The 25,184-nt window shown below is 46.3% G+C and overlaps 1 protein-coding gene across 1 annotated transcript in view; it reads right to left on the bottom strand.

Annotated features, from left to right (window-relative positions):
* The window catches only part of FLT1 (fms related receptor tyrosine kinase 1), a 310,221-nt gene extending 293,999 nt beyond the window's left edge, over positions 1 to 16,222 (bottom strand). Inside the window, exon 1 of the mRNA XM_069202204.1 lies at positions 15,401 to 16,222. Coding sequence (XP_069058305.1) covers positions 15,401 to 15,464 — 64 coding nt within the window. The 5' untranslated portion in view covers positions 15,465 to 16,222. The remainder of the gene's footprint in view (positions 1 to 15,400) is intronic.
* Between the last annotated feature and the right edge of the window lie 8,962 nt (positions 16,223 to 25,184).

Below are 25,184 nucleotides of genomic sequence, written 5' to 3'. Positions count from 1 at the left end.
TAACTTAAATGATCAATCATTACCATCTTTAAGGAATTATATTTAGAATGGATATCCGGAAAAAAAAACATTGACTTGGAATTGAGGAACCTTTTTGAAATATGCAACGAGTTAACTGTAATCCAAAGCAATATAGTAAGAAGAGACAGGATTTTGCCACCAAAATGTTTAAAATATGCCACGAGGGGCATTTAGGTATAGTGAAGACCAAGAAAAAAGTGAAGGAGATCTACTGGTGGCCAGGAATGGATGTAGAGATTGAAAAAGTCATTAGGGAATGTGACTTATGTTTGAATGCTGATAAATCCCTGGTTCCTTTAAAATCAATGTTACACCCCATTCCGTGCCAAGAGATGGCATGGGAAGTTCTTGGTGTAGATATTATGGGTCCAATCGTTGAGGAAAATGAGGAATGGTATATAATAGTGCCCATGGATTACTTTTCTAAATGGCCAGAAATTAAATTCGTTAACAAGGCTAATTCTGGAAATGTAATGTTATTCTTGGATTAACTGAGAGGGACTACCAAAAAGGTTATTACAGACAGTGATGTATAATTCAGAAGTGAAGAAATAGAAGTTTTTTAAAAACGGAATGGCATAGAGCATAAATTAATTTCTGTTTATCACTCAAGTGGGAATGGAGAAGTGGAGAGATTTAATTGTGTCATCAAGGAATCTTTGCAATTGGCTAAATATAAATGTCTAAATTGGAAGTCCAGTATAAAAAAAATGATATGGATGTATTGGACCACACCAACTTTTACTGGTCACATTCCATTTGCTATCAATAGGGTACCCTTCACGAAGAACAGTCAGGGGTGATGGATTAATTCTAGATTATTGGTCACCTCCTGAAGTAAAAAAGAACATTCAAAAAGTACAAAATTACTATAAAGAGTTAATGGTCAAAAAGAAAGGAGCAAAGGAAATTGATTTGAAGAAGCGGGACATAGTGTGTTTTAAATTACCAGTTAAAGTAAAGAAGGAATAAGGCAAATATTCTGAACCAAGGGTTGTGGTTGAAGTTTATAATAACTCTGCCAAACTAAGTGATAGTCGGGTTTGGCACATGAGGCATTTTGTAAAATGTAAAGAGGAATTCATGTGATGATTTAAGGAAGAAAAAATATTGCTGGTTAGACTTGTGTCAAAATAATGATAGTAACATGTCAACTAGAAAAGAGTATAGGGTTTGTGAAGAAGAGGAGATTATTATTCAAGAGAATGTAGCTACTTCAGAGGAAAGTCAAGGACATGATGTGATGGAGAAATCATATAATAGTAACATGGTAGAATTATCAGACGACCCATCTATTTGCAAGATTATACAACAAGTTAGACCTTTTTAGAGTTTTCCTTATTATGCAAATATGTAACTTTAGTTCTAGTTGTGTTTATACTTATTCCTTTTCACTCTGTAAGAGATGATATGTGTTATGTCCTTAACTAAAGTGTATGTGTTTCTAGATGGTAGAATGTAGATAGAATGTGATGAGGTCGGAGAGAATGTTGTAGGGCTGGAATGTTACGACTTGAACAGCTAGCGAGCGGATGGGTTGGACTTGCCGGAATTATACTTAAAATAAAGAAGAATATTTCAACCAGTTTGGTGCATTTACTTAACACTTTTTAGTTACCTCAGCATGCTAGAGTTTGAAACATTGTAAAGCTTGGGAATAAGAAAGGAGTGGCTAGAGTGAAATTACGTGGGTGAAAACTGATGTTGAATGTCCTTCAATCACGACTCCTGTCCTTTGGGGAGTTAAAAAGCAAATTTAAAAAGTTTCATATTTGGGTGTATCTGTTGATATCTGTTAATTATCAACTGCTGATAATCACTAATTATCATTGTCTGGTACTTGTATATTCAGTGCTTTGTATGTTTTTTCTTAACTTTACTGCAGATTAGCCCATTCATATTCCTACTCCCTGCTTCGTAACGTCCCCAGATCTTAATCACAACCCCAAGTGTGACGAACCATTTCTGTGACATATGGTCTACTTAGAGCCCCTAAACACTGGATATCACCATTATGTGTCAAAGCATTCAAACCCAAGATCAAAGCTACATGTGTCTTGAATCCCTGCCTCTAACAGAACCACAGCTTAAAATACCTATTATACACATGACATTGGGTAACTGCAATGGAGAAGAACTCTGTGTGGAAATGATAACAAAATTAATATTGAGGGCCGCCTACCATGGAGTTCTACTTATATATGGGCCAACTGTGTAGCAATTTTTTCATTGCCAGGCAAACTACGATTTAGCACCAAATTTGATATCACAATACTACTGGAAATTAAAAATCGTATGTTCCAAAGTCAACTTCTAAGCACTGTTCCCCCATTTATTTATTTTGTATTTTTGTGTTTTCAGTGGCTTTGATAAAGGATGTCAGAACACTTCACAACATTCATTGAGAGGATTTAAAAATGTTGCACAACATAAGAAGATGCTGTAGACGTACAGAAATGCACACTAGAGGTAAGGGAAGTGAAAGGTATCCACACTTCTAGTGAGCAGTAGTCCAAAACTAAGGCGCAAGAAGTGTATATATTAGTGGAGCAATCAGCAGCACTACAACAGTAATGTTCATAGAAGTACACATTTGTAGTTAGCAGTATTTGTGGGAATAAGGAGGAGGACATAGTTGGGAAGCTGACTGGGTGTCCACTTGGAATGTTGAGCTGTCATGTGGATATGCCATATTGTGCACAGAAGTAATGCAACTAAAAAGACAATATATATTTGTTGGCAGCAGCAATACAACACTAGGATGACTGTAGGCTACCTCTGTTGTCAGTTGGGTATATTTATCACCACAATGAAGTGGTTAGTGTTAGTGCATACTCATTAGGTGATACTTTAGTGTGGATGTAAAACTAGGAAGAGTATGAGGAAGTCTTACATGGGTAGGAAGGGAGTTCCAGATGCCGAGGCATTCCCTCAGAAGCTACATTTGACGGTAGACATTTTTTCAAAACAAGGAGTTTTGAGAAGAAACATAGATCTAATTCTTTTAGTTCTGTTTTTGCCATTCAATCTCAGTTTTTGTGTGAGGTAAATGGGGAATTAAAGTGCAGATTTTTATATATGAGACAGGCTATCTTAAATAAATAAAGCAAGATTCCAGCGTCAGACATTTAAGAGATTTTGGACCAGTTGAATTTTCTATTACGGGTAACCAACCTGGCTGCGAAGTTGAGCATGCCAGGCCTTATCACCGGTGGTACCCAGTGTGAAAATCTCTTTTTGTGCCCTCCCCAAAACCTCCATCTCCATGGATTCCCTCACTACACCCCACAACAGTACCTCTCATCTCTCCATAGCCCCTGTCTCACATTAATTTTATTTGTTTTATTGCGCCGCTCATACAAGCGTAGGACTTGAGAGGACTTTACATCACACACTCATTATACACAGACAAAGACACGTACATGCGTAAATCAGTCTATAGAAAATGTTACATGAGACTCTGAGCACTACAAGATGTAGGAATCACATGCCATCCATACAAGTAAGCAGTATATTTTAAGAGAGTTTAGTCTGGAAAAGCACAAACTCAGGGTTTAAAACATACCACAGTGGTTGGGCTCCCAAATGAACCCTTAGTAGAAGTATTAGGCTAATGAAAGACTGGGAAAAAACAACGTTTTAACACATACCATGCAAAGTGCATTCAGTTCTTTGATAACAGTTCACTGTGCTAAATTAGGATTGTAATTTACGAACTCCAGGTAACAGAAGTTTATCTGTGACAAAAGCAGTAACCCATCAAGCCATTCACATGAAATGCGGATCTGGGATCTGCGTGGTACATGTTGTTTGCAGCAGGCATATTAACCCTGTGCGCTACTTAATGATGTGTTGAACCTGCCACTAAAAAAAATACCAGATCTTTCTCCAGCAGGAACATTAATCACCACCATAGTTATCTTGGCATTTTTATTGTTGCCTCGAAAACAGCTGGTCACACAAGGAACTCGGCAGCAGGTGCTTTTAAATCAGTAAATATTTAGTAAACACAACGCCCTTCCCCAACTCAGGGCCAGGTGCAGCTGCACTAGTCGCACCGGCTCTTGGTCTGATCATTTAGTAGAACGTTTCCTCATCAGTCCATCTTTTGTAAGCTAGATATATCTGTTGGCATCCTGACATATATCCTGGACACTCGAGAATGAATGCTCCATGTATACCACTGTGTCTCAATGTAACACTCTCGCGTTACAGGTTCTAGTGGAGGTTGGCTTATACAATGGTATATCTCAAGTTTTGTGTGCTATGTATAATCAGACGGTTTCTAACCTCCTCCGGTGCCGTCAGATAGGAGAAACACGTGTGATGTGCACTGAGTGAGAGTTGTTTGCAAGACGTGAACAAACTCATGGTCCTGGCACCATCCAACCACTCGCCCACATCTCCCCTCCAGCAAAACATAAGCCAGATGCTCGCGCCTAGAAACATGTCTGAGAACAGCGCCACATTATATTGTCATCAGTTGTGTTTCAGACACAAGCCATCATACTATTTCGTAGTAATCCACCTTTTACTAAAGTTCAGCAGAAAACATAAAAAAAACTCTATGTAACTTAGCCACATCTTAATACATCACAAAGCAGCGAGCATTGTTTATAAGGGACAATGACAAGGCCAAGTCCATACATGGGCTTCTGCTCGTTAGTGCAACCCGCACGTTTCTAGGAAATTAACATTGCCTTTGTCACGGAAATGAAGTCAGAGGTTTGGGGTGGATTTCTGAGCACACAATTGACACTTTTTGATATGCAGCGGGGGAGAGTGTGTGAAGAGGAAGGGATTAGTCAAGACTGATAATAACAAGCACTTTACAGTCATCAGCAGTCACTATTGTTACAAGACGTTTGGAACCAGGTGCAGCCCACGTTTGGGGAAATCGCTTTTGACAAACTCCCCAATTTACAGCCATCAGCCTTGAGAGAAGTGCAGGGTTCAAAGTTCGCTTCAATAGTCAGCTTCTTTAAGGCCCGACAAAAAGGCATTTTCAACCCTAAAGCATTCTGTGCACCAAACATAAAGACGTGAAACTTTCCTCTCGTTTTCCAGGACATATAAAGCAGATATAGTCTGATCGTGCTCTCAAATATACATGTTTTGTCTTTGGTCTTTGAAAATGCCCAACTTCACCAGAGACACAGTAACCTACAGCGAAATTATAGGATCTGGATACAGCGCTTACGGCTTGAGGAGTCACTCTTATGGGGGCACACTTGCCAACCCCATAGATTTAGGTGGTAGGCTATTCATTTTTTAGCAAAACTAAAGCTCACAGCTTTCTTCGAACAATTTTACCGCTTCTTAAAGACAGTTGCAGATTAAGCCTATTAAGAGGCGTAACCCAGCATTTTCAGCAGGCAGGGGATTACCATAAAGTCCAGAGTTCAGAATTGCAGAGCTCTCAGTTCCTGCTGGAGATTATAAAGTATATCATTGCTGATGCATCACTCCATCCCGCATGTCGTACAGTGTGGTGGCAGTGACACGCCACAAATCTGCAATTTGCCCCTGTAGACCAACACTTCTGAAAAATCGGCACGCAATCATCGACATTGTTTTAAGATACTTTTATTGGGGTTTGACTGATATTTGAATCCTGCTGCCAATCCACGAGCATGTTGCCCTTCCTTTTACCTGTAGAAGGGGAAATGTCCAATTAAATGACTTGCAAAGGGTCCCAGGGTGCAAATCTCAAATTTATATTACCAGCTGGCTCATGATTGGCTCTTAGACCTCCAATAATTTATAGAAGGGAAATTAGGGCCCTACTTAAAACATGGAGGTAATACCGACATTTCCAATGGGAAATTAATATAAAGCTCATTTTTTTCTAGTGTGGAGCTACCTGTAAATGAATGCTGGCCTACTACGTTTTACATAAAAATACACTTGTGGTGTAACCTAATCCTAAACCAACCACGGTTTATTACAAAAGATCTCAGTGTTCACCAGTATGGAGTCTGCCCACACTCACACGGAGCCCTGGTACCTCATGTCATTAATCCAGGAACAGGTCATGGCCATTGCGACAAAGGGCTTGTGAACTTCTCAAAATTGCCATGACAGTTATTAGTGCACAAGCCCTCCTCCCTCGTGCCTCCGCTCTTTTCCGTTTCAAAACGAGACTTTGACCTGAACAGTTATGTTTGAAGGGCGGGTAGGTTAACGCCTTTCATTTTGATAAAATAAATACATTCTGATGGTCCTTTTAGCGTTGTCCCAGCCCGAGTCATTGTCTGCCAGCCCCACGCTGGGTGAAGCAGGATGACGTCCAGCGGCACAATGGCCCTGCTGGGAACCTTCCTGCTGGGTCTCATGAAAGGCTGCTGAAAGAAACATCGCTAACACACCGATGAGTTCATTTTCCATAACGCAGCGCGCGCTTGACAGAGGAGAACTGGAAATATCATCGCCAAGCCGCTGGTAGTCCTGACTGGAAGTTCATTCCTGTCAATTAACCCAGGGAGTCCCAGGGAACCCGCGGAACTCTGGAGGAGCAGGTGTGTGATTTCCAATAAACTGTAAGTGTGGTCAGAAACACACAGATGCACAAAGCTGCCAGTACACAAGCAATAAGCAAAAGGCCCTGGGACATACACTAATGAACTAATGACTGCAATTGAAACTGACATTCGAGTCACAGGGGCACCTAGAAAGCACAATGGAAACAACAAAATGCTTTTTTAGACATTCAAATATTAACTTAACTTATGAAACTCAGACTCAAGACCGAAGGGTAGTGCACCGTCCCTAATAGACACCCCTTTGGCGACCACTGATGTGAGCTGCGCACACACACATGCACAAGCACATGTGCAGGCAAGCATGCAAACACACACACATGCACAACAAAATGCATGCACGCGTGGGTGCACACATGTACGCACACTGGTGTACACAGACATGCCTGTATACATATGCATACGCAGATGCACATTCTCTTCTCTTTTGCATGTAGCAAAGCGTTTGAAACTGTTAGGCCAATTTCGCACAGATCTGCACTGGGGCAATTCGGCGACACCACAAGGTCGTCATAGCTACAGCAGCTGCCTCGGATCTTTTTCATCACAAATTGTCCAGGAGGACACTGCAGAGATCCTGAGGCGCAGATGTTTGAAAAATGCCCATCTGCCAATAGAATTCAATGTAACTGGAGCTCAAATATTTCCCAGATAGTTCCAGACGTACCTCAGTGCACATGTTTGGAGAGGTGTGGGTTACATATGTGACACACCATGAATCCCTGAGAATCTTCAGGTTAGTTCCAGAGCACGTTTGTAAATGTGGTTAGAGAGAAACTGTGCGTGTATGTGATGTTCCAGGTATCTCCACATCTTCTTCAGTGCATGTCTTAGTGAAAGTGGTCAGAAAGGGATTGCATAGGCGTGAAATGCCCAATGCATGTCAGATGTGCTTCAGTGCAGATGTAGGCGAACGAGGGAAGTAATGCTCTAGACATTTCCAAATGTGCCTTCCTGCATGTCCTATAGAATGGGGTCAGGGAGACATGGTGCAAGTATGTGGCAAACCAGGCATTTCCAAATGTGCCTTACTGTACACACTAATAAACAAAGCCAGAGAGACATGGTGCAAGTGTGTGATGCTCCAGCCATCACCAGGTGTGCTTCGGTACAGATGAATTTGATGAGGTAATTAGGCAGTGGCTAAGACCAGGGCTTTGTCCACACATCCTTAAAGAAAGGCATCATATGAACAATACAGAAAACCTCCAATAATGTGTAGTGGAACAGCTAACCAATCATATTGGTGAAACTGAAGTTCAGAACACTTTTCATACAGGTTTCAGGTCAGGGGACAGCACTGAAATGGTTATTCTCATCTGATGATACATCTTAACTGTTGGACCTAGGTGCAGCAAGTATTACAACCACAGTGGACTTTCCCATTTGTTGTATATAGCTGATCAAGAATTTCTGCTGAGCACCTGGTCCTCTCTCCAACATGTTGGGGAACAGTGAGAAAATGGTTCAAATTAAAATGACCAATACCAGGTGCTGGAGATTCACAACACCTTCTGACACTATTCTAAGAACTCCTTCTGGTATCCCACAGGGCACACTACTTGCACCATCCCTTAATAACCATTAGGGGATTTCCTAAACACATTTATCTCTTCACACCAATAATATGACAGCATGCAGATTTATGTGAAAACCAATAATAGTTGATCCATTAACTACATGTCTGAAATACAAAACTGGGTCTTTTTTGTCAGCTCAAGCGGAATCAGAGTAAGACAGAGTTTTTTATCAGCCACAACCCTAGCAGCAAGATTATAAGACTGGGGACTGAAAATACTTGGAGTAGGCCTATGCGCCCAAACAGATTTAGAAGTCATAGAGTGTAGCACTCAATCACAAACTCTACTTACATACACACATAACAACTGTGGCAAAAAGGTGCATAACACCAGCTAAAACAACTGAAACTGATCAATAGTGTTATACCTACTGAAGAATTGGAGCAGGTAGTACCATACTACCTATGTAAACAAATTAGGCCTCCCACAATTAGGACAGCCCCTCTAGAGCTATCCCCTACTGTGCTGCACAACTGACCACGGACACAGGAAAACATGAATACATGACAGCAAACCTAACTAAACGTAAATGGATCCCTCTATAACTTTGATGACTTCTTGTAACGATTTGCATCATTTTTAAAGGACTGAAACATAACACACCTCACTGCCTATGGAAGAAACTTGCAAGTTCATGGAACAGCAGACATCTTCGGGGCACTATTAATTTCCTCTACTCCACAAAACTACTATTAGTAGTAAGAGTACATTATATTGATAAACATGAAACTAAACAATGCAACCAAACATCGAAGTTACCCCGCTCCTTCTCAGGTTGTGCTCTTAAAATACAGACTATTGTCACCATCAAATAAAGACTATACACCGCTATCTCTTTCAAAAATACCTCTGTTACTGACACTTAACACGAATTAATTTACACGATTAATTTACCCTCTAGACTCCCCGCACTTCCCCTAACACTCCTCTGCTCGCTTGTTCTTGCCCACCCACCCCTTCTCGTGCTCCTTACATTTAAGCCACGCCCTGAGGGGAAAGAGGGGGGTGGGGGGTAAACAGAAGAAAATTATCTGACTGTCTGCCAACACAGGTACTGGACACAGGGTCGGCCGGAAATCAATTGAAGAAGACCTGCGTCACGGTCCCAGTATTTTTTCTGTTTCCACACATAAACCCAGACGGAAAGATATTGCTTTCTGATGTAATTACGTGTAAAAATCTGTATAGATGGAAAATAAGGCGCCTCCTATTCAATTATCTTAATTACTGCAACTCTAGGTTGCTCTCTTACACTCATTTGATGTATAGTGCAGGATCACCCACTTGGATAATACCCGCTCTATATATATAAAAAAAACGACTCAAGTAATAAGCATGAACAGAGAAGCATGGAAGCATGAAATAAGTATGTGATACTCCAGGCTTCTATAGAGTTTCCTGGGTGCAAATAGTGGTAAATGTGGTTAGAAATGCACAGAGCAATTGTGTGATGCACCAGGTGTCACAGATGTGCTCGGTGCATGTCTTGGTGAACGTGGTCGGAGAGGCGCGGTGCAAGTAGGTGAAGCACCGTGTCAGTCACAGGGTTACAGATGTGCTCCGCCCACGTCGTGATGAAGTAAGTGGTCAGAGAGGCATGGTGCAAGTATGTGACACACCATATGTCTCAGTGCCACAGATGTGCTCCGCGCAGGTCTTGGTGAACGGGGTCGGAGAGGCATGGTGCAAGTGTGTGACGCACCATATGTCAGTCACATATACACATGTGCTCCGTGCATGTCTCTAGAGAGAGTGGTCGGACAGGCGTGGTGCAAGTATGTGACGCAGCATATGTCAGTCACAGTGTCACATGCTTGATGCATGTCTTGCAGACGTTGGTCGGAGAGTCATGGTGCAAGTATGTGACATGTGCTCCGTGCATGTCTTAAGAGAGAGTGGTCGAAGAGCCATGGTGCAAGTATGTGACGCACCATGTTAGTCACAGTGTCACAGATGTCCTCCGCCAACGTCGTGGTGACCGTGGTCAGAGAGGCGTGGTGCAAGTATGTGATGCAACATATGTCACAGTGCCACAGATGTGCTCCGCCTACGTCGTGGTGACCGAGAGGCGTGGTGCAAGCATGTAACGCACCATTTGTCAATCACAGTGTCACATGCTCGGTGCATGTCTTGGAGACGTTGGTCGGAGAGGCATGGCGCAAGTATGTGACACGTGCTCCTTCCTTATCTTTAGATAGAGTGGTCAGAGAGGCATGACAAGTGTGGAATGCTTCCGGCATCTCCAGGTGTGCTGTTAACGAATCCCGTCCCAGAAAGATGTGTAAGAAGGCGATGCTCCGGACATCTCCAGATACACTCCGGTGCAACTCTGACTCAACAGGGTGAAATGCGCCTGGTGGAACTATGAAATGCGGCTGGCATCTCCAAGTCTACGCCCTGAATCAGGCCAATTCGCGGAAACGCGGGAATATCTGGAAACCAAAAGGCTTGGACCTATTTTAGGTGTCATTCAAATGATATGTTTGAAATAGGGGAAGAAAGGATCGTACCCGGCGCAGAAACTCACACTAAAATGTCAGCCAGCTAAGGCAACCAGGGCGATCAAGTAAAGACACTCCCTGCCTGCTCTTTACTGGTAGGTCGCCACGGTCTCTCCCTTCACACTGGATCCGCAGCACGGCTCCATCCATACTTCTACTGAGAGGAAGCATTCTCCCCCTGCGTTAGACCCCTGACTTCTGTGTTCTAGACAGGCTTATGTGACAGCCACTACGTGAGGAAGGAAGTCCTTACATAGGTGCCCCAGGCGATTCCTATTATTGGAATTTTAAAGAATATCACACAAAAATTGACATGGCTATCGTGACATGCAGACTCTGTGTAGAGTCCCTCCGGGCTGGGGTGGGGCGCTGTGCAGGGGACAGGGCGTGGGGTAACTGGAGGAAAGGCTGAGCTGCCTACCTTGGAACTAGGGAACCAGGCTCGAGTCTCGGCGTCGGCTCAGCAGCCTGTGATCCTGGGCAAATCACCAAACTCCCGGTGCCTAGGAAACAAATTCAGTGTGTCCCTGTGTAAAGTAACTGCAGGTCATGTAAAGCGCTCCAGTGCCTTCGGGTGGAGGGCGAGTTCGCGCTATATAAAACTGCAAAATCCCAACTCAATGTTATATGTATTTGTCTCTAAATGTCGTCTGAGTGTCACAGTGAGTTTAATGTCGCGAGAGTGAGGGGGTGGGATCCCCATGATTTAGTCATTGCTGCTTAGGCTTAGTTTGGAAATTGGTCTCGTTTTTATATCAATCATAGACGATCCCCAAGTGTATGACTCTATAAACATTATATCTACCCTTGCGTAACCGCCATTTTTATATTCTGTGTTGCGGGTAGGGTATTACATTAATACTTGTTTTACAAAATGGTTCTATAGATATGCATTGTAATAGCTTTGATTAACTATTCAATGTTTTTTTTTACTTATATATTTCGAAGCAGGTCTTTTCGCCACTTACTTAATAACTGTAGTTACACGTAGAAAAGTTCCCCGGCGACCTCCTCCACATAAACACACCCACTGTGGTACGTCACACATCACAAATTCTTCTAGGTGCTTTTTCCCCTTGATTTCACCCTTAGATCGGGGCACTATCAGAGGCGATGAGTATATCAACTCCTGCTCCGGGCTCATACTGAGTTAAGTACCAAGAGACATTATAAATTATACATTGTCAGACTAAGGCTGGCGTCTTTCACAGCTGTCCGACTCGAGGCACTTATGTCAGTTGCAGTGGTCTTCCTTTTATGTGCTTGGTGTTGTGTCTATGAGGAGACGTTGGTATCAACAGTGCAACAGGTGCAGTGTCACCGGGGCCTCAAGAGCCCACTGAGCCCCAAACATTGCTGCATTTTACTATCCACCCAGTGGACGAGGGCCTCCTTCTCCTTGCTCTGCCCAGGCCCTGTGAGAGCGTGAAATGGACTGTCCATCTGTGACTGACCCGGGACTCCCTTGCGCGGGCACCGCCAGCATGCGGAGCTGGGTGCCCGGGACAGTGGCTGCCACCCTCGAAAGGAAGCAGGTACTACTGGTGGAAAATCAGATCATCCCTTACCAAGGAGGTCTCTGGGATTCAGCTGTGGCACACGGATTTCATTCAATCAATAATTCGATGAGCAATAGATACGTCGATCTATAACTGTCTGATGGAGAGATTCTAGGAAGTTTCTACCGCTCGGCTACAGATATCAAAGGAACCGATGCAGTGCTTAATTTGGGGCGGTGGTTGCATGTGCGGCGCACTAGCACACTTATTTTGAGACCGGAACTTATTCCTAACCATCAGACTTTGATCCAGAACATGAGAGCAAAACTCAGCAAAGAGACAAAAGAATGAGGAAGAGAAAACGGGAAAACATTGACAGAGGAGGGAGAGGATGTACTATTACAGCCAGAGTTGCCTACTTTGGAACTTTGGAACCAGGTTCGAGCCCAGGCATCGGCTCATCGTCCCGTGATTCTGGGCAACTCACTTACTTCATGTCCTAATGCCTATAAACAATGCAGTTGACCTTGAATAATGCACATGGTGCTGATACAGAGCGCTCAAATACCTTGGGCTCGAGCCTGTACGATCATAAAAAAGCAAAAAAAGGCGAGAAAAGGAGCCAAAGAGAATGTGATAAGGTGCAGGACGAATATGCTGGTGGAAGAAAGAGGCTGAGGTGAAAAGTTGCCTTGATATTCGCCAATCCTGACGTTCCGCCGCGCGCCACGGAATTTGGGCCTCGGCACACATTTTTCTTTTAAATATTAAGCACTGCACGTAGACACCCTTAGGATCCAACAGCCATTTCCAAGAGGCCACTGGAGCCACCTGGAAGTTTCTACGCAGCAGATTAGTAGATGTCAAGGACGCCATAAGGAAATCATTTGTAATCGGTCACTTGGAATTTCACCCGGGTGAATATGGATCTGACCTCTCTCTGCATGAGATCCTTCCTTTAAAATCCATATAATCTGATTTCGCGTGAAATAACTGGTACCCCCGCTTTTCGCCACCAAGAGGTGAAATTAGGGCAGTTTGCTATTTGATGTGGTCATTATATGTAAAGTGAGCGGGTGATATTGTGCGCAAAACCTGTGTTTTATGGAGCATCCACTTAGGGGCAGCCTAAAGGCCCTACAAAGAGGACCCTCACACTTTACTGAAATGAGCCTGGATTTGCACCAAAATATCTCAGGACTGGAGGGTGCTGAAATCGCCCTCGTTTCCTCCGCTGCTGCAAGTGCCTGTTCCCGCGCCTCAGCCTGCCTTACAGACATTACCTACGAGGTGTTTTCGTGACGAGCTCCCTGCGTGGTTCGGGCCCTGGTCTCATATATCTGGACGGACATGCAGGGGTGTGTCCTGAGATTCAACCACAGAGACTGAGCACGTGCATGTGCTATGGGACAAGGCGTGGCAGATCCTGGGAGTGCTAGGAGCGTGCAACCTTTATTTTATTTATTTATTTATTTAATGCGTTTTTATATAGCGCGGACTTTACCCGAAGGTGTCAGAGCGCTTCACAATAGGCAAATTCACCTGTCAGTTTCACACCGCTACCCCTTCACTATCACTGAAGTCAGAGTATCCCTTTTCACTGTTCAATCTTTACATTGCTGCCTGACAAATGGGTATCCGAGACTGCAAAAGCGTATGCAAATTAGCGCGTGAATGAGCGTGGCAATGCGTGGATGGGTGTCAGAGGTTGACTATGAAAGTGAGGGTTGCAGCGAATAGACAGTGAGTGAGTGAAATAATGAGTGATAGAGTGTGTGAAATAATGAGTTATTGAGTGCGTGAAACAGTGAGTGAGCGTTTGGGGAGCGAATCTTACAATGAGTAACTGAGAGAATTAGCGAGTGAGACAGCCAGCGAGTGGTTGGTAGCAGACCCTCTTACATATTCATTATTACATCTGAAATTTGAGCCTTAAGAATGCCGATTAATTAAAAAGGTATGTGGAAAAAGTTTACACAACTTTGCTATCCATGCGCTAAACGTGTATAAACAGTGCAAACTAATTTCATTTGTCGGTCCTACCTTGTATTACACACGATTTGCATTGTTCACAATTCTGTCATGTCTTCAAGTGAAGAAATGTAACCAGTAACTGTCATCTCCTCTAGTTCAATAAGACAGACCATGTACCCGATGATTCGTTAAAAAGGACGCCGGAAGATGTTGTTCCTCATTCATTCTGGGCTCGCATGAACGAGCATTCCTTCTAGAGAATCTCATACCCTAGGGGATACTGTCCCAGTGAGAAAACGTTATTCGAAGAGCGGAAATAGCGGGGCCAACTTGGTCTTTCATTCTTGTGAGGTCGCTAAATTTGGTACTTTTAAATTATGGTATAATGGCACTTAGCATTTACACTGTTTAGAAAAGCAAAATGCAAGGTTAAGTCCATTGTAAAAGTAAAAGTACATAATTATATATCTCAAAACAACATTAGGGCACCAAAATATATACGCGTCAGACTCTGCAACACGCACCTGTTATTTATAGATGTATTTTGTTGCACTCAAACGCGATTATTGATTATTCCTAAAAAATCATATTCATTTTGTCCCTCTGCATAAGGTATTTCCATGCGGCGACTGAGTAAAACGAAATTATTTATGTGCACGGCCCATGCAGTTGGCTTGAGCTCTCAAACGAATGTATACGCCTTTTAGTAGGCTGAAACGTTAGTTAAGTGATCTGAAACTTTGCGGACAAAAATCTGACAAATGCCAGCTGTTGTGATCTCTTCAAGGCAGGCTCGGTCATCCGTCCCTCAGAGGTGTGCAAACGGAGTACCAAAACGGGGAATGTTTTACTTATAGCGCTTGAAGGCCGGAGAACTGCTGTATTTAGCGCCACATACAAAGCAGGTATTAACAGTGTTACTAAGTATTCAAAAACTCCAGGCTTTTTATTAGACTAAATGAAAATAGCGTGAAGAAGAGGCACTGCGAACACACCTCTTTATAACAGCACTTGAAGACAGCGCCAGGATCACGTAAGCGCCCCACCGGCTCAGCGGATGTGCATATCCCACACCGGGCACGTACCACACACAATAACGCCCCCTCGCCCCTTACTGAGGCCGGAAACACACAGGAATGGCTCTAACTTTAAGGGATCTTAAACAAGCCCAGGGGCAGGAAACAGGACACCGGGCATCCGCCCCATTGTCCCTTTTTTCGGCCTGTGTGTACCCTTCTCTAGTGCCCCTCCCCCGCCCAGCATCCCCCTGCGCCGTGGTCGCTCACCTGTCAGCATCAGCAAGCATCCCGTGATTGAGAGAAGAGGCAGCATGGTCCCTGCGGCAGCCATCCCTGCTGCTGCCGCCCTGAGGATGTCACCGAGCGCCACAGGCAAGGGTCCCAAGCCCCACCGCCGGCAGATCGAGCACAGTCCCTCCGGCTCTGCCCCGGGGTCAGTAGGGGCTCTCCAGAGAGTGCTGCGCCATGCTGCCCTTGAACGGTCCTGGGTCCCACTGGAGACTGCGATCAGTGCCCCTGTGGCCGTCTGGAGGGTGTCTCCCTTCAGTGCTCCTGTTTTCCTGGCGATTGCAGTCTCACCCTTCAATGACTCTGTCCCCCGGGGGTTCCTCTTCAATGGTCCTTTGTAGTTTGGGGTTTCCCACTTCAGTGGACCTTAACTCCTCGGAGGCTCCACTTCAGTGGTCCTGTATCCCTCGGGGGTCTCCCCTTTCAGTGGACCTGTATCCCTCCGGGGACTTCCTTTCAGTGGTTATCGAGGGTCTACCCCTTCAGGTGCCCTGTATCCCTCAGGGGTCTCCTCCTTCCGTGGTCCTGTGTCGCTCTGGGGTCTCCTGTGTCACAGAGATCTTCTCTCTCCAGTCTTTTATATCAATGATACCCGCTCCAGTGAACCTTTCAGGTATCCAGTTCCCACTCTGTCTTCCCGCGGCAATGGCTGTGTCGCCTGGACTCCTGCCCCGCTCTCGTCCTCCGTCCACCCCGCACGCAGCACCTCGGACGCCCGACAGTTACTGCAAGGTGGCGTCCAAGTGTGAGCACGCCTGGGAACATCCTCCGAGAGACGCAGCTCCGGCCTTTAATAACCTCCCATCACCTCCCTTCCCAGCCCAGCCCCCGGAGAGGGGCGTGGGAGCAGCCACTGCCCCTCTCCCGCCCACCTCGCGCCACCCCGCACACCACACCAATGGTGCGCACAAGGACCACACGAGGGCTTGTGCCACCGACACGGCTTCTTCACGCAGTCTCGAGCCTGGTGGGCGCCTCAAACTGAACTTCATAAAGTGTTCAAGGAAGACCTGTCCTAAGGTGCCCTTGCACCGCATTACGCACAGAGGCACGCACAGATGGATGCGCGAAGGAAGTGAAGCGATGCATGGAGAGCTGTAGATCAACACAGATACATTTAGGGAAAACAAAATTAAAAGGATGGGTGTTGCATTTTGGTGAATACATGGCTGCCAAGTTGTTTAAGGGATGGATAGACCTAAGGGAATATGAATGAGTCAGTGGCGTAACGAAACTTCAGCCCCCCCTGCACAGAACACGGGGGGTGCGGGGGGGTAGCGGCTCTTCGACCTCACTCGCCAGGTGTCAGGCCTGTGTACGGTGCTGATGGGGCCCCCTGGAGATCGCCCCCCCGCACCTCGGGGGGCCTCTGTTACGCGTCTTATATGGAGATTACTAACTCCCATTTATATATATATATATATATATATATATATATATATATATATATATATATATATATATATATATATATATATATATATATACATACATATCATACGTCTATTTGTACTACGCACATTCGGTTATCCTAGTGCTGCATGGGTCGATTATTGGCATCCAGGGAAAAGTTATTTTAATGGAGCCAGCGTAATGGTAATGACCGACCAAGTGAAGATGCGCCGATGCAAACCAGTGTCTCAAACCCCGGCCCGTAGTGTCGGTGCCTCAGTTCACTGAAACTCTCAATGTTCCACTTAACATGTTAAGTGGAAAACATATTTTTTATTTGATGAATAATTTGCATGGGATCCTGCCTTTGTTTGTAACAGGAAGTTAGTAAAATACCCTTCGTAAAATACCTTTTGCAAAACGGTGCTAAGGAACGAATCATATGCAATGCTGATGTATTGATTTGAACTGGTTTCTTCGGCACAGGGTTCACGCAGCCGAAGGGGCAGTAAACAGAAAACCCCGTCTGCGGCAGCCCCTGGGCCCCTCTGGCGGCTAGCAGCTGAAGTTCCATCGCTAGGGGCCACAGACGCCTGGGAGCGCGCTCTTCCCGGATTAGTAATATCGCGGAAGCAGCACGATTCAGGTTAGTCTTCCAGGCTGGAAGGAAGTGCTCCTTCCTGTATTACACACGAGTGGTGCCAACAAGGCTGCCCCCCCGCCCTATTGTGCTCCCAACAATGACACGGCGAGGAGAGACGCCCGTGGAAAGAGACATTCGCAGCGGCACTGTGGGTGTCGCGTTTTTCCCATAAAGGGGGGAGGGTGTGTGTGGAAGAGAACAGAGACTGGAGTAGCATGGAGTAACGCGTGACATCTCGCATTTCCAGGTGGCATGCTTTAGGTTCATTGTTTCCATATATTCCATCCAATAAATATTCCAGCTAATAAAACTGCGAAGGTGTAATGAGACCGGCTTGAATTACTGGCGCGGTGACTAAACACCGAGTGCACCTGTAGCCTGTGAGTTGTGACTGAAAGGGATGCCTACATCCGGGCACCGCGATGCAGCAGGGGGACATACATCGTCGTTTAAAGTCGGAACTGTTGCCAAAGGGCGACGCCAGTGGCGTAATGAAACTTAAGCCCCCCCCCCCCCGCGACCCCCACTTGCGAAGTCCCTGGAGGGGGTCCCCCTGGACCCAGTCAGGGGCCTGCCGCGCGTGCACAGTGTAGTGTGCTGAGGGGGGCTTTGTACGCCACTGGCCGACGCAGTGTCACGAGCAGGATGTCAATTTGCACCCAGTGCCAAGACAAAGCAAAATCCAGATCTCCTCTGTACTGAAAGTAATTAATTAGCGGGGGAGAGTGGATGAGGATGTGGCGTTACCGTCAGGGCTGCCGCTTTGGAACTGGGGAACCTGGCTCCAGACTCAGCGTCGGATCAACATCCTTTGATTCTGGGCACACTCAGGGCCAGATTTACAAGAAACTGGCGCAATCAGCAGCGCCGCACTGCACCAGTTTTGAAACGCAGGGCTTTACCAGAATACGACGCAGCACTGCGTTTTCTCTTGCACGGCGCTATAGTAAGCTGCCTGAGCCAAGGTAAGCATCCTTGCACCATAGTGCGAGGGTGTCTGCTTAGACGGGAGTGGGGGCATACTTAAGAAAAGTGGAGCTGCAGCCAGTGCAGCTCCACTTTCCTTCTGCCCCTCAGCGCCCCTTGCCGTCACGATCTGAGCACCGTATTTAAAATACGGTGCAACATGGTGCAGGGTGGGGGCAATATAATCAGAATTTTGACGCTATTGATGTGCTGTTCACGGTTAGCGCCAAATTTTTGGCACTAACCCTGAACTGTACATAGGGGCCAATTACAAATAATAGTGTGACCCCTTTTAACGCCTGCTCCAAGCAGGCGTTAAAAATGCTGGAAAAAGTGACCCAAAGAAATCCCTTAGATTTCTTTGCTCCATTTTTGCAGCCCCCCGACGGAGGAACACCCCCTTGCAAACACTATTCCTGACACAGGCATAATGTGGCGGAAGGGGTTACAAAGTGGCACAATGCTAGCATTGTGCCACTTTATAAATATGGCATCGCATTTTTGGGCATCTAACATCACATTAGTGTAAACAAAATTATGCTAATGTGTCGTTAGATGGCACTAGGCCTTCTTAAATCTGGGTCTGATTGATTAGGTGCAGGAAGGTGTCCCTTCCTGCACATAAACAATCTAGAATGACAATTTGGCACTTCTATGTATGCTGCAGAATGAAACACACATAGAAGTACCAAAGCGTCATTTTTGAATGATTGTTTATGTGCAGGAGGGGACACCTTCCTGCATAAACAATCATCCATGGCACTTTGCTTCTTCTATGTGTGCTGCAAAACGCAGCACATGTAGAAAAAGCAAAAAATGGGAAGGAATAAAAGTATCCCTCCTTGTTTCGCCATGCTAACGCCATCCCTGGGGTGGCGTTAGTTTTTGGTGCTGCCACAGATTTACAATTTCTCATAAATGTGGGGCAGCGTCAAAAGCAATGGGTGTTTTCATTGGAACGCCCACTGCAATACCCATTGCATGCCTCTCTGATGCAGAAAACTGCGTAGGAGGGGCCCATATTTACAAGGAGGTGTTAAGCCACAAAAAGTGGCGTTACACCTCCTTGTAAGTATGGAGAAGTGGTTAGCGCCAGTGGAGCGTAGAAAAAAGTGACGGTATGGTGGCGATAGGGCCTTATAAATCTGGCCCTAAATCGGTGCATGGCTAAAATGGGCTCATGTACAGCGCTCCAATACTTTCTGGTCAAGTTCACACTGTATAAAACTGTAAAAAAGTGTGTCTATTTGTGTTTGATAGAGAATACATTAAGAAGGTTTAAATGAAGCACATTAAGATACAGCAACTATAATTGGATCCTTAACCACAGAAATCTGATGGGAATTACAACAGATCATTGCCCCAGCTTGTCAATATTGTGCTTCTCCCTCTTATGGAACATTGCCTCTTTGCCATTGCTTTGATTGTCTGACATCTCTACTTTCATCGCTTGCTTTTCGGGCATTACTTGTTCTTGTTAGGCAATCCAGGGGAGTTTTCTGCTGCCTCCCTCAGGTACTTCTCTCTCAATGTTGCTGTCCATCACCCACATCCTCCCTGTAGCACTCACTGGGAAGCTTCTACCCATTGCCTCCCCACTGTGCCTTCTATTTTGCATTATAGCGTGGCTAAAACCCATAGGCAACGCCAATATGTTTCAATGGCGAGATCTATTGGCTTTGCCATTGCTTGTTTGACTAGTTTTTGTGCAACTGGTAAAAATGTATGTAGGTTGTAAAGAATTTAGTAGAACCTTTGATGGGGCAGCAAAGGGTGTCGTCTAGGCAGTGTTTTAGATATTAAGGGGCATAGTTAAGAGCCCTCAGCGCCATCCACCAAAACATTAGCATCATTTTTTTCACGCTAATGTTTCGTTAGGTGGCCAAAATCCCCGCTCCATATTTACAAAGTGGCGCAATGCACGCATTGTGCCACCTTGTAACCCTTTGTGCTACATTATGCCTGCGCCAGGCATAATGTATGCAAAGGGGGCGTACCCCCTCAGGGGGGCCAAAAAAATGGTGCAAGGAAATCTAATAGATTTCCTTGCGTCAGTTTTTTGGGCACTTTTCGCCTGCTCAGAGTAGACGTTAAAAGGGGGCACGCCATTGAATACAATGGGCCCCTATGTACTCTGCAGGAGTAGCGCCAATATTTTGGCATTACTCGTGCAGAGTACGTCAATAGCGTCAATAAAAATGACGCTATTGCTCCCTACCCTGTGTCATGATGCACGTATTTTAGATAGGGCACACATATGTTGGCAGTAGGGGGGTGCTAAGTGGCACAAGGAAAGTGGCGCTGCACTGGGTGCAGCACCACATTCCTTAAATCTGCCCCTAAATGTTAGTTGATGGTCTCTAGATTAAGGTGTTTCATGAGGGTGGGCCATGTTATTGGGAGACAGGACAGCTTAGGGGGCTGTATGGCATTGGACGATGGGGATTTGGTATGACCTTGGGAACCAGTAGGCATGAAAGATTAGGTTGACCAGATATGGGACAGTAAGGTGAGTTAAGAAGTTAAGAAGGACTGAAACAACCAATAGGGGTGGAAGCTTGTAGGTAGGAATCAGATATGGTGCTAGGTGGGTGAAGAGTTAGCAAATATAGGCTTCATGTAAGATAAAGACATCATCTGACACCTTAAAAATGAATTGCACAATCTGTTGTTCCACTTCCTTTGAGGAAAGGTCTATGCATGAGGACATTTTTTTGGGATTCCAGGAAAACTTCTGTAAAGATATTAGAAGCAATCAAGTTAATTTGTCGATAAAGATCTGTTTCTTTATACACAGTTATATGTTATGTATTTCACAGCTATGTTTATATTTGCTGTCATTGTGTTATTCTACATCTATCACACATCTTTGTATTATATTGCAATATACTGTAATATTTATATAGTGCATACTACACCTATCATCGGATAATGATATTGATGATGATTCCTCAGCCACCAGCCTTTCCCTGGCAGGTTTCCCCGCCAGGGAAAGGCTGGTGGAAGGGGTGCACCGGGGCACCCCTGGGGGCCCCAGCTCTGCCCATGCACTTGGCATGGGCTGTGCAGGGGCCCTGGTGCAGTGCCCTATCGCGCAGGTCAGTGCATGATTTTCGGGCAGTGATCTGCGCGACGGGTGCAGCTGCACCCACCGCACAGAGGCATTGGCGGCGGCTCCATGTGGAGCCGCCATCAATGTCCCGGGCAGGCATTCCTGTAGGCCAGCGGGTGGAAACAGGCCACAGGAATGTTCCTAATACGGCCGGCGGGGATCCGGGGATGCTGGTGGTCAGTGTTTTGACCGCCAGCATGAACACGGCGGTTGCGACAAATGAGGGCCTTAATGTTGGAACCATGGGTGCCAAATAGTAATCAATGTAAGATGACATAAGCCCTCATTACAACCCTGGTGGATGGTGTCAAAGCGGCGGTAAGACCGCCAATAGGCCGGCGGTAAAAAATTTGCAATTACGACCGTGGCGGAAACCGCCAACAAAGACAGCCACTTTAACACTCTGACCGCCACGGCGGTACAAACAAACAGCGCGGCGGTCACCGCCAACAGACAGGCGGAAGACAATGTACCGCTCACACTATTATGACAGGCCAATCCGCCACCTTTTCCGGGGCGGATTCACCGTGGATAAAAACACAGCGGAAACAGGAATTTCGAAGGGTAAACGCTCACCTCTACACACTCCACGAGGAACGAGGACACCATGGACCCGGAACTCCAAATTCTACCTGCAATAGTCTTCCTGCTCCTGTACCAGGAGCACGACACAGGGGATGGGGAGGCAAAATACAGGGACACACACACACACAACACCCTCATCCCCACCCTCACCCACTACAACACACACACTAATACATATCTATACATTATAGTTACACCCCCCACACCCACCGGAAGAATGCAAAGGCCAAAGGAAATTATTGTAACGATTGTAATCTATTAAAATACAGTACTATAAAATATATATACACTATAAACAAATATATACACCAATAATACAAGTCCAGGTATTGCACCATTTATAGTCCGTGGACCACTGGACCCAAAATGCATGGGCGAGGCCAACACTCAATACCAGATCAAAACAGAGAGAACACTGCAGGGGCATCAGATAGAAATACAACAGGCACCTCAGGGGGAAGGGAAGGGGGCACCTCAGCCGGATGAGTGCACGACGCCAGATCTACGAGGGGGCTCAATGCCCACTGTTCAATCCTGGGGAGTGCAAAGCCACAGTCTCTCAAGTCTCTACAGTGGGTGGTTTGCCCACTGTTCAATCCTGGGGAGTGCAAAGCCACTTTCTTAAGTTGATAACAGTCTCTACTGATTCTGGAGGGGGACTGGTGCCCAGAGTGCTTCATCCTGTGAAGGACAGAGGTAGTGGACGGATCTCTCCACTGGTTCTGGAGGGGGACTGGTGCCCAGAGTGCATCACTCACCCCGTGATGGTCCCAGTTGCGTCAGTGTCCCTGCCGCTCATTGGCTAGCGGTGCTTGATTTGGCGGTGCCTTGTTCAGCGGTGCTTGATTTGGCGGTGCCCTGTTCAGCGGTGCTTGATTTGGCGGTGCCCTGTTCAGCGGTGCTTGAGTTGGCGGTCCTTCATGGCCCAGCGGGTCTTGTGCTGGCGGTCCTTCATGGCCCAGCGGGGCTTGTGCTGGCGGTTCTTCATGTCCCAGCGGGGCTTGTGCTGGCGGTCCTTCATGGCCCAGCGGGGCTTGTGCTGGCGGTGGCCTCCTGGGCAGCTGGGCTGGGGCTGGCGGGGCCCTCCTGGGCAGCTGGGCTGGGGCTGGTGGGCCCTCCTAGGCTGCTGGGCTGGGGCTAGCGGGCCCTCTTGGGCAGCTGGGCTGGCGGGGCCCTCCTGGGCAGCTGGGCTGGGGCTGGCGGTGGCCTCCTGGGCAGCAGGGATGATGGCGGTCTTCTCCACCGTGCTGCTCTTCCGAGACTTTCCGGGTTTCTTGTGGCCCTTCCCCACCTTGGGAGGTGTCACAGCTGAGTCCACACTCCCACCGGAGCTTTGGTGGCTGGAGTCTTCCCCCTCTCCCGCCGGGCACTGGCCAACTTCTGATGCTTCACGGGGGGGACTGGCTGTGCTGTGGCTCCGTGCCACACTGGCTGTCCTGGTGGCCGGTGCACTCCACATACCTGTGACTACAGACACCACTGGTCCCGGAGATGTTGTGGCTGAGGTGCTAGTTCGGGACCTATGAGATGGACGGGGTGGGTGAGGTGTGGGAAAAAGTTCAAGGCTGGACAGGAAAAGTTTTTTGGACACACTGGGACGGGTAGCTGGAGGGGCTTTGGGAGTGGAGGAAGAGGTGGCGGTAGTAGGAGGTGTACGTTTAGTGACTTTGGGTGCAGTTGCATGCGCTGGAGGCTGTCGTGAGGTGGATGGCTGTTGGGTGGGTGTGTGCCTGCGTTTGTGTATCTTGGGAGGGGGTGTCACAGACACACTGGGAGAGGACACAGGGGACGTGTGAATGGTAGTGGGGGTGGTGACTGCACATGAGCGGGGTGTGCTGGTGGGTGTGCTGGTGAGGGACGTAGTGGCTTTAGAGGTAGTGCATGCAGGTGTGTGTGTAGACGACAATCACAAAAAGGGGGTACGGGTTAGTTGTAATGTGGGTAGGTCATTAATGTACTAATTATGACGCTAGTCCACTCAAAAAACCTCGACTAGAGGTGTAAATTATGTACGCTGTGTGGTGGTGTGAGGTCTGCGGGGTGTAGGGGAAGGAAAGTTTCCTTTACGGACTAGGTGGTCTCACACACTATGTAGTGTCATGCTTCATCATATGACCACCTAGCCCCACCCAGGTAGGACAGTGCCACCTGGGCGGACTCAACCTCACTGTTAAAAGAACAGGAGGGAGTGCGTAAATTGGACTTAATTCTGGAAAATAGGGATCCAGCTATACTAGGGGAATAAAAACACCTACTCAGGTACCCGGGTAACTTTTAATAGGGGTCCTGTGCGGTGTGGTTAAAAGGAATGGGGGACCAGTGCGAGAACAATGACTCACAAGGTCACCTAACTAAAAGGAGTAGCCGACATGTTTCTGCCCTTATGGTTGAGCTATGGAGAGTCTCTGGGCATTCATCAGGGCATTGGATCCCTGTAGTAATTACTACTTGACCGCTACACAAATACGTGAAAAAGGAAGGGCCTACCTTAACCAAGAGAATATCTGGGGAGGACCTAAAGAAAATGGGATGAAAAACAGACCAAAAACAATGTGAAAGATAAAACACAACACACCACTCCACACGTGACATAATTCATACAGGCTGCAGGGGTGCTGGTTGCAAATATAAATACAGTTGTGTCAAGGTTATGCACGGCGTACACTAAGTAAGGGAAGACAATTTCTTACCCTCACACTTGAGGCTACTAGCCTCTGGTATCCTGGAGAGGGAGCGTCCCCTTATAGTCAGACTCTAGAGTTCAAGGGGAAAGAGAAAGAGCAGAAGGGAAATCATGAAAGTAGTGAGGGGAATGCAGAGGAGAAGAAGAGGGGAAGAGATGAAAGGAAAAAGGAGAAAATAAGAACTGGGAAAAAGAGGGGAAGAAACAGGAGAAGAGGGATAAGAAAAAGGTTAAAAAAGGCAAAAAAGGGGATAAAAGGGGATAAAAAAGGGGGGCTGGGGGTGGGGTAGAAAGAGGGGAGGGAGAAGGGAGGGAAAGAAAAAAGAAGAACAAGGTAAAGAGAATGGAAAAAAGAAAGAAAAGGAAGGCAGAAGATCAGGGG

The sequence above is a fragment of the Pleurodeles waltl genome, chromosome 8, assembly GCF_031143425.1.
Source record: "Pleurodeles waltl isolate 20211129_DDA chromosome 8, aPleWal1.hap1.20221129, whole genome shotgun sequence".
Taxonomy (NCBI): Eukaryota; Metazoa; Chordata; class Amphibia; order Caudata; family Salamandridae; genus Pleurodeles; species Pleurodeles waltl.
Note: the sequence above shows the minus strand (reverse complement) of the source record. Positions and strands in the feature narration are given on the sequence as shown.